This window comes from Triticum aestivum, chromosome 3B, assembly GCF_018294505.1.
Source record: "Triticum aestivum cultivar Chinese Spring chromosome 3B, IWGSC CS RefSeq v2.1, whole genome shotgun sequence".
NCBI lineage: Eukaryota > Viridiplantae > Streptophyta > Magnoliopsida > Poales > Poaceae > Triticum > Triticum aestivum.
In genome coordinates, this window is record NC_057801.1 from 71,881,633 (window position 1) to 71,891,702 (window position 10,070).

General features: G+C 43.7%; 1 protein-coding gene across 6 annotated transcripts; it reads left to right on the plus strand.

Annotated features, from left to right (window-relative positions):
- The first annotated feature begins 1,602 nt into the window (after positions 1-1,602).
- Positions 1,603-7,690, plus strand: LOC123068662 (uncharacterized). Of its 6 annotated transcripts, none has more exons than XR_006431945.1 (5): positions 1,630-2,151; positions 6,238-6,565; positions 6,642-6,712; positions 6,796-6,929; positions 7,110-7,690. XR_006431945.1 is itself a non-coding variant. In XM_044491272.1 (4 exons), the coding sequence occupies exons 1-4, from the start codon at positions 2,092-2,094 to the stop codon at positions 7,078-7,080; spliced, it is 273 nt and encodes a 90-aa protein (XP_044347207.1). In that variant the 5' UTR covers positions 1,603-2,091; the 3' UTR covers positions 7,081-7,690. The 6 variants fall into 6 exon arrangements, 2 of the variants coding, with proteins under 2 accessions (XP_044347207.1, XP_044347206.1); XR_006431946.1 differs by having other exon boundaries at positions 6,249-6,565; XR_006431944.1 differs by lacking the exon at positions 1,630-2,151 and having other exon boundaries at positions 2,160-6,364; positions 6,449-6,565.
- Positions 7,691-10,070: the final 2,380 nt, after the last annotated feature.

Below are 10,070 nucleotides of genomic sequence, written 5' to 3' on the forward strand. Positions count from 1 at the left end.
TCTCAAGTATGCATGCCAAAAGAAGTACCTTAAGGGTTGGGATGTCGTGTACAATGTGCCGACACATGGTAAACATCCTTCCCCCAGTGAAGAGGATTATCAACCTCACATCGACCCTGACACATATGATGGAGAATTCTTCCAAGAAGAACATGGGCCTAGAGGCCGTCTCAACATCCATCCACGCATGGAAGTACACATTGACAGTGAAGAAGAAGAAGTCGAAGAGGAATAAGAAGAGGTTACGAACGTGAAAGACCTCTCAATGCTTGAACAGTTACATCTAGGCATTGCCGATGAAGGTGACGATGACTGTCAACCTGAGGACATGAAGGCATTTGTTGTAGTGCCAAATCTTACATAGTGATGCCATATTTGTTCATTGTGTATTATATGTATGGGACTATATGCTGTGGAACTATATGCTGTGGAACTTTGTTTTGGGAATATATATGCTATGGAACTTTGTTCATTGTTGCTTATATTTGCTATGGAACTATGCTGTCCTGTTATGGTTCTGTGATGTGAGGATCTTTGGTATGGATCAAGGCAATTACTATATTGTGTATTAAACTGTTTAATTTCTGATTATAAAAAAAGCTTTGCCATCTAGCGATAGACGGCAAACCTGCCACATGTCGCTAGATTGTGCTGCTGCTGGAATTTTGTCGTCTGGCCAACAGGAAGGTTGACGGCAAACTGCTGGAATTTTGCCGTCTAGGCCAGCCCTACCTGACGGCAAAGTATGCGTCTTTGCCCACTGGGCCACGAGCACCAGACGGCAAAGTCCTGCTATTTTGCCCACTGGGCCAAGCGCGACAGACGGGAAAGAATGCATCTTTCCTGTCAGCCTGTATTGACAGTTGACGGCAAAGATAATAGACTTTGCCGTCTGGCTGGACGGCCGGTAGACGGCAAAACACTTGACGCCGTCCGTTAGTTCATCCCTTCCGTCTGTTGCAATTTTTTGCCGTCTGATTTTGCAGGCTGACGGCAAAAGGAATAGACTGACGGCAAAGTGTTTGCCGTCATGGAAAAAAATAGCAGACGGCAAAGTTTTCTTTGCCGATTTATCTTTGCCGTCTGACTTTGCCATGTACTTCCTGACGGCCGACTCTTTGCCGTCTGTTATCCACAGACGGCAAACTAGCAGTTTCCTGTAGGGGAAGGGCACGATAAGTAGAAGATAAACATTAGCATTCAAGCTAGCAGAAGGTGGGACTTTTTTTATAAACTATTTGTTTAGCAAATTCCAAAAAATTATGACCTAATACGGAAAAATTCAAATGTATGACCTTGCCGGCCTTGCTCAAGCCGAAGAGGTGCTTTTCGGTCTCCCTTCGCTGAGGAGGGGGTCTTCGGTCACGCTTGGGCAAAGGAGTGGTTGCTATGGGCCGAAGAGATCAACTTCGGCCACGGCCCGACCAATGGGTAGTCTTCGGCCTCGCTCAGGCCGAAGAGGTGCTTTTCGGTCTCCCCTGGCTGAGGAGGGCGTCTTCGGTCACGTTTAGACCGAGGAGTGGTCGTTGTGGGCCGAAGAGATCAACTTCGGCCACGGCATGACCAACTGGTAGTCTTCTACCTTGCTCAGGCCGAAGAGGTGCCTTTCGCTCTCTCTTGGCTGAGGAAGGGCTCTTCGCTCACGCTTGGGTCGAGGAGTGGCCGTTGTGGGCCGAAGAGATCAAGTTCGGTCATGGCCCGACCGATGGGCAGTCTTCAGTCTCGCTCCGACCGAAGAGCTATCTTCGGCCTACCCCAAGCCGAAGGATTAGGGATAAGGCCAGGAGTAGCCATCTTCTTCCTCCCGACTCCACCTTCTATGTCTCTCTTCTCTTTGCCATTTCTAATCGATCCAGTTCGTTTTTGCCTCCTAAACTCACCCAACTACCAGATCCATTAGAGGAAAAGTATTCCATGGGTTAGAGTGTGAGGGTGTGGAGGCGTGGGGGAGGATGGAGGAGGCCTATTTGGGGAGCTTCGCTGAAGGAGCGGCAGTTCGGTAGGGGGGGGGGGACTCGACTTGGAGCAGTTGGGGTGAAGAGGGAGCTCGAGGTGGTTGTGCAGAGTTCGTCGGTGGAAGCTCCATTTGCGATGAGGAGGATCTCAACAAGGGGAGACAGCAGATCGAAGCTAGCAACACGCACATCAAGGGTATACCATTATTTTTTTGTTTGTATCTGTTAATTAGGGTTTAGTCTATTTTTTTAATTAGTTATGGTTTGATTAATATGCGACACCAGTTAGTGTATAAAGTTTTAGTATGTTGTGTGTAATCGGTTAATAATATTTGTTAGATTAGTGTATATGTTAGTCAGTTGTTATATTAAGTGTGCTCCTCTTGTGGGTCTACCACCGGTCACTTACTACGCCGGCGATGGACACCAGCAAGCTCTGAGGAAGAACGCGAAGGCGCTCTGGCTCAGCCTGGAATAGTTTTTTTAGCCGAGACCGTAGAACAATAGTTCTACGGTATTTTCATTAAAGAAAAATATTTTAAAAAATTACAAACAAGCAATTAAGATACAACCTACACCAGTTCTGGGAAAAAAGTACATGGTCAAATTAAAGATGCTGCTCTATCCAACTACGAAGTTGTTCTGCCCTGTTCTGCTTTGCTCTTAGTTGCACCGCCCAGAGTCCTTCTTTGAGGTAGAATTTCCAAGTTTTCAAATGTGGAGCAGCCGATCTGAAAATCTTGTCATTCCCAACTGACCATATACCCCCAAAAGCCCATTATCACAATGTCTAGTGCAATTTCTGGAGGCAGGTGTTTAATAGTCAACAAAATCTCATCATAGGCATAAATTCCTCTCTGTTTATTTGGCATGAGGTGATCCCAACAGAGGAGTGCAAATGGACAACCCCAAAAGAGGTGGACAAGGGTTTCTTCAGTACCCTCTGAGCAGAGGGCACAACTGTATTCTGGTAACAACATGCTTTTTCTATGTAGAAGGTTCCTGGTGTTATGTCTGTCCTGCAGAAGAAGCCAGTAGAAGATTTTATGCCTCAATCTGCATGCAGTACTCCAAAGACTTTTGAAGATGATATGAGATGTGCCTTTTCCCATAAGCAGGTAGTACATTTTCCTGGAGGAGTACTGTGAAGAAGACCAAGAATATTTCCATTGATCATTATCTTCAGTATCCACTCTATTGTTAATCATCTGCAGAACCAAGTTGTATTGGGTATATGCCACATAAGAGAGTGGTCTATGGAATAAATGGTTGATATCCTCCTGTGGTTGCAAATTGTTCAGTGTAGTGTCTTTGTCTAGAGCATAAGAGAAGAGCTCAGGAAATCTGTTGCAGAGTGCTTGTCCATTCCATTTATCTATCCAGAACATAATGGTATATCCTTTGTTTGCCTTGCAAATTGCATGGTCCTTTTATAATGGGAGAAGCTTCAGAACTGCCTTCCACCAAAATGATCCTATCATCCGCTATCCCGGCAAATAATCTTGATAATAAGTCTCCCAAATAATGTTGACCCAAGGGATGTCTTCCTTATTCATGAATTTGTGCAAATATTTCCTAAGAAGTGCTTGATTGTGGGTGGCTAAGTCTAGCACCCCCAGTCCCCCATGAGTTTTGGGTTTACACACTTTCTCCCAAGCAACAAGAGCAAAGCCAGTATCCTTAGTACCATATTTCCTCCAGAAGCATTGTTTCAGGTAGATATTGAATTGATTGATCACAACTTTTGGTCTCATCAGAGAACACATGAATAAGGTGGGCATGCTTGTGAATACTGATTTCAATAGTGTGAGTTTATCACCAGTGGAGAGCATATATAGTGGAGCAGCTGAGCAGTCTATTTTCTATCCTTTTCATCATGGGTACAAAGTCTTCAATCTTGGGTTTATAGATCCAGAGTGGCAAACCCAAATATGAATGTGGGAGGGAACCAATTTTACATTCCAATAATTGAGATAGCAGATTCATCTTGGTAGTGGGGGTATTGATTGGGATCATGATGGATTTAGAGTAGTTTACTTTCAACCCAGTATATGCAGCATAATATAGGATGAGGTCTCTAATATGATTCAGTTGCCTTACATCAACATTTGCCACCAAGATAGTATCATCAACATATTGTATGATGGGATAGTCTGGGCAAGACTGATGGAGAAGAGGTGATTCTAGCAAGGAGTGTTGCATAGATTCATTGAAAATAGATTGGAGGAGATCTGCAGCCAGAACAAATATTAATGGGAACAAAGGGTCACCCTGCCTCACCCCTTTTCTGCATAAAAAGTGCTTTCCAGGTATTCCATTAGAACGACTGATGAGTAGCCTATGCCATATATCATTTTAATCCAGTTGATCCATCTGTTGCCAAAACCTTTAGCTTGAAGGATATCAATGATAGTATCATGATTTATCATGTCAAAGGCCTTTTCAAAGTCAAGCTTCAACAGGATTATTTCTTTTTTTTTGACTGATAGCACTAATGAATGTATTCATAGGACCAAGCAAGACAATCTTGTATGCATCTGTTATTGAGAAACCCATATTGGTTTATGTGGACTAGTCTCAAAATTACTTTCTGTAGTCTATTGGCTAGTAGCTTTGTGATTATTTTGAGAGTGCAATTGAGGAGGAAAATGGGTCTGAATTCAGCTGGAGAGGATGCAGACTCTGTCTTAGGGACCAATGTGATAAAAGTGTAGTTAATACTTTACAGGTTTACTGTCTCCTTGTGGAAATCTTCAATTTGTTTATAAAAATCCTCCTTAATTATCCCCCGACAAGCTTTGAGAAAGGCAACATTAAAACCATCAGGGCCAGGAGCTTTGTCAGCAAGCTTGTTTTTGATAGCCTCATCAATTTCCTCTCTACTAAATGGAGCTTCTAGCTCCTGAAGATTATCCTGGGGCAAATCAGATGCTGTAGGTGCAGAGGATTATGTGTGGTATCACTGGTTCCCATCCTATTTTTAAAGGCTCTATATAAGATAGATGCCTTTGCTTGGTGAGTGTCATGTTCCTCACCAGTTTCATCTTTGAGCATAGCAATACAGGTGTTCCTGAATTTGATGGTAGCCTAAGCTTGGAAATACTTAGTATTGGCCTCCCCCACCTTAATCTGCCTAATGGTGGCCCTTTGTTTCCAGTATAAACGTAGTTGTTTCAACATAGATTCCAGATGAGCTTTCAGTATAACTCTGCTATTTGATTCTACCAGTGTTAGTTCCCTTACATCCTCAATATAGTCATAGCAGAGGATCATGAAGTTGGTGTTCTCAATGATTTTCTTCAGATCAGAAGTGTTCCTGGCCCAGATCCTTAACCCTTTCCTCAATCTCTTAAATTTAGTGGCTATGGTTTTTTGCACTATCCAGATGTGGTAGTTCTTGACTCCAAATTCTTTGAACCACCTCTTGAAAATCAGAATGTTCCAGCCAGAAGTTTTCAAATCTGAAAATATTAGCTCTAGGAATGGATGTACCAATTGTTATCATGATAGACCCATGATCAGAAGTGGTCTTAGCAAGGGGGAATGCCATAGTGGATGGAAAGCTTAGTGTCCAGGATTCTGAAGTGAAACACCAATCTAGCTTTTCTAGAAGAGGGGCATCCTGCATGTTACTCCAAGTATATTTCCTCCCTTTCAGTGGAATCTCAATAAGAGCCTGATTACTAATTGCTTCATCAAAGGCCAACATGTCTGTGATGTTGCCCTCCTCTCTGTTCCTGTTGTGAGGATACCTGATATAGTTAAAGTCTCCAAGCACCATCCAATTGGTACCATCCTAAATTTGCACATTTTTAACCATTCAATAAGGTTTCTTCTATCATTGTGTTGACAAGGACCATATATGTTAGATAGAAGCCATGAATCTCCATTGGGATTGGATGTGAAAGTGATAGATATGGAGTAATCATTAGAATGGGTCAATTGGCCATGAAAGATTTGATCATTCCAAGAAAAAATGAGTCCACCTGATGCACCAATAGAAGGCATGAATGCAAATTTATTGATTCTTCTGGGACATAAATTTTTAATGTACCCACTATCAAAATGTTCTTTCTTAGTCTCATGTAAACACAGAATGGCACATTGCGATTCTGCAATTTTATTTCTGATAGCAAAACACTTATATGGGTCATTGATCCCCCTAATGTTCCAATTCAAGATTGTCCACTCCCTAGCCATCATAGAAATGAAATGTTGCAAGCTTGCTAGCCCTGCTCTGTCTTAAATCAGTACCCGGATGAAAGGAAAATATACTGCAAAGCTCTTTGTCAGGTAGAGGCTGATGAGAGAGGTGCTTAGGAGCAGATAACACTTGAAGAGCAATAGTTCTACATAGCTTGGTGACAAAGAGATAAAAGACCACAGACTCTGCAATTACATATCCACTGGTACACATGACAGACAAGTTCAACTTGACCCAAATGAACATAAAGGTGAACTGCCTTACAACCAAAATTCCGGTCTGCTACCAGGCATTGTCTACTTATTTGCTCTGCTCCTTGGAGGTCTTGGAGTTCTCCTTGCTTGTCTGAGTGGCTTTGGGGCCACCCCTTGTTGTAGGAATACTCTTGTGCTTCTTGTGCTTGCTGGTAAGTAGCTCCTCCGAGGTGTCCTTGTCAGAAACCTTACAGAAAGAAGTATTAAGACTTTTAGCTACTTTGGCAGGTATTGGTGGTGGAAGAGCATGACAAGCAAGGCAATTTCTGTCAAAACATATATTCTTTTTATAGCCCTTGGTAAGTTTTTGGATTCTGCAACTTCTTCTTACCTCAGTTTCAACCAGAGGAAGCTTATCCTTTCTCTTTTTGTTGTTGTGTAGGGCTGAGGTAGTGGATGCTAATGCTGAGGCCTTGGAAGCTGAGATTAATGGAGAAGTGACTTCTTGTTCTTGTGACTCCTGCTCAAACAATGAATCAAATGATAGAGGTGTTTCAGTGTATGGGAAGACTTCAGGTATTGAAAATGGGATAGTAATGCTGCTATTTGATCCTTGTGTGATGATCTCCCAGATGTTAGACTTAATACAAAAAAAATTACCCATTCAAAATTATCTAGTGAGAGTAAGGTAACTGACAAGAAGTTGGCTCAATCTATAGGTACATGAATAACATTCTTGTCTCCTTCTTTTCCTAGATGCTCAGTCATCTGGTCTCGTTCTACTACCACAGCAGTGATCACTGGATCCTCTTCATTGTTGCTGATAAGCACCATCCCTGCATGAATGGTGTGTCTTTCATGAATGGTGAGCCTGGAATAGTCCGCACGTGAGGCGTCGAAGGCAACGAGGGCGGCCAAGCTCAAGCGGAAGAAGGTTCATATCGTACGGAGGATGAAGGGCTACATCATCCTCTCCTCTTCCTCCGACGGCTCCGATGATCCTCCTCCTCCGACGACACTTGTTTTGTAGGGCTCAACCCTCAGATGAAGGGTATGTCAGGCAAATAGTTTGCCGACTGCAATGAGGAGAAGAAGAGTGCGCACGCGAAGAGTGACGTCTTGGCGAAGCAACTATGGGAGTTCAGCGAGGAGCTCATCAGATCCGCAAAATGAGTACTCAGAATAGGCGTCTTTTGCGATGATGTCGAACTCATGGTACAGATGGTTGGTTAGTGTGTAGCAGCAGCACAAGCAGTAGCTACAACCTACAAGTAGGAACGTGTCACTTGGTGAAGTGAACCAATATTGTTCAAGAATAAAAATTCCATCCTTGTTTAGGGTCGTGGCTATGATCGAATCGTGGTCTTGTTAATACCCCTTCCGTCTAGCACCACATTCATTTGAGGGGCAAGCTTTTTTGGATAGAGGGAGTATATTCGTGTCTAGTATATTTGTGTCGTTGGGGCTGGATTGATGAATCTAGTTGATCATCTTGCTTGCTTTCAGACTTGTCTTTTTACTGAAACTTTTTACTGTCACATATACGTACTATTTACAGATGGTTGCTGAAAAGTTCAGAAGAACTTCCTCTGCTTTGCTTTGTTACGGCTGACAAAATTTAGAAGCTAGAAACTACATCTTGACTAATGTAGCTATCATAGCCTATAGTTGCCACGCCTCAGCGCTCTCCTCGTCCTCCACCCACACGCAGACAAAAGTGGTGAACCCGACAACGCTGGTGACGATCACGATGGCGAACACCAGCGGGACGAACACATCGAGGACTGTCCGGCTGAAGAGGCCAGCAGGCATGCGGCCCATCGAGCGGCAGCTCGATGCTGCCTCCAGTGAAATTTTTGAAATGTGCGATGGGCTTTAGGCACATCTAACAATTTCTGAAAATCTCTAAGGGCCCACGTGGGTTTATTGGCACTAGGTGTAGTGGAAAGTAATTGCTCAAAAAAAAGGTGTAGTGAAAAGTTTAGTCCCACCCCAGAAGTTGGAGAGGAGTTGGACCTCCTTATAAGTGTTTCTCTTCTACATGCTATCGGAGCTTGAGAAGAGAAGAGGCCCTCACGCACTCCTCCTCCGTTGCCCGCCCCGGCACGGCACGACACGCGTGGCACGGCGTGGGTTGCGCCGTCTTCATCATCACCATGTCACAGTCCGACGCCGACTGTCGCACTCCTCTACGCTTGTGTCGTGTTCATCATCACAATTTTTCGGCAAGTGGCTTTGCCGCTGCACTAAAACCGGATAAGTTTACCGGTACGTACTTTAAGCATTGGCAGACTAAGACCACTTTGGGTCGCCAATGTCTCCACGTGAACGATTGCTCATGAACATGTCTGTGTCTCCACGGGAACGATTGCTCATGAACAGGAGAAGGTGTTCAGGGAGGCCACCGTCGTATTTCTCAGAGCATTTCTTAGTGGATCGGAGATAAATTGGTCGACGCATATTTACATGTGCATGTCGCCAAGGACTTGTGGGAGGCGCTCAAATCTAAGTTCGGAGCCACCGATGCCAGGAGAGAGATGTATATTATAGAGCAGTTCCACGATTACAAGATGGTTGAGAACCATCCTATATTGGAGCAGGCTCATGAGATAATATGCATTGTTAAGGAGCTTGAACTTCTTAAGTGCGATTTACCAGGCAAGTTTTTCACAGTTGCATAATCGCTAAGCTCCCTAATTCTTGGAGGAACTTTGACAACACTCTAAAACATCAGAGGCATGAATTCTCAGTGGAGGATGTCAATGGCCATCTGAGTGTTGAGCAGAATTCGAGGGCAAAGGACTCTTATGGAAAAGGGGCCGAAGGGACTTCTGTCGCCAACATGGTGAACTAGAGGAACTTCAACTCCCACAAGCCCAAGGGTCCAACACAATACCGACTTTAAGAAGAAGGGTAAGAAGGCGTTCAAGAAGAACAAGAAGAATGAGGGTTGCTTTACTTGTGGTTCGGTTGAACATTGGGCCAACAAGTGCCCAAACAAGTTTAAGAAATCAGGACATGACTCCAAGTCTGTCAACATGATTATGGGCAACAATGAGAATGGTGCATCTGGGTACGGTAATTTATTTACTGTTTTTCAGTGTTTCAGCCCACCGATTGGTGGGTGGACACATGTGCAGGTGTTCATGTGTGTGCTGACATTTTATTGTTCACTTCTTACCAGGTCACAGGCCACGGGTCCGTGTTGATGGGGAATGTCGCGAGTGCTTCTGTTCATGGTGTTGGCACGGTCGATCTGATGTTTACTATGGGAAAGATCATGTAGCTGAAGAACGTGCAACATGTCCTCGCCATCAAGAAGAACCTCGTTAGTGGCTCCCTTCTATGTAGAGAAGGGTTTAAGTTGGTCTTCTAGTCTAATAAATTAGTTGTTACTAAATATGGACTATTTGTTGAAAAAGGTTATGAGAGCGGAGGTATGTTCCACCTTTCCCTCACATATTTTTGTAATAAAGTCGTGAACCATATTCATTCGGGTGTTAATGAATCTAAGGTTTGGCATTCACGTCTTTGTCACATTAGTTTCGGTGTTATGACGCGGCTAGCTAAGTTGGATTTAATCCCGAGTTTCACTTTATACAAAGGTTCTAAGTGCCTTTGATGTGTGCAAGCTAAGCAACCTCGCAAGCCTCACAAGGCTGCGGAGGAGAGACACTTGGCACCATTAGAACTCATACATTCTGATCTTTGTTAGAT

Coding starts and splice junctions, on each gene's coding strand:
- LOC123068662 (XM_044491271.1), top strand. CDS start 2,092: ATGAGGAGGATCTCAACAAGGGGAGACAGCAGATCGAAGCTAGCAACA. Junction 6,713..6,795: donor TATTCTTTTTATAGCCCTTG/GTAAGTTTTTGG, acceptor GTTGTTGTGTAG/GGCTGAGGTAGTGGATGCTA. Junction 6,930..7,109: donor AGTGTATGGGAAGACTTCAG/GTATTGAAAATG, acceptor TTCTTTTCCTAG/ATGCTCAGTCATCTGGTCTC.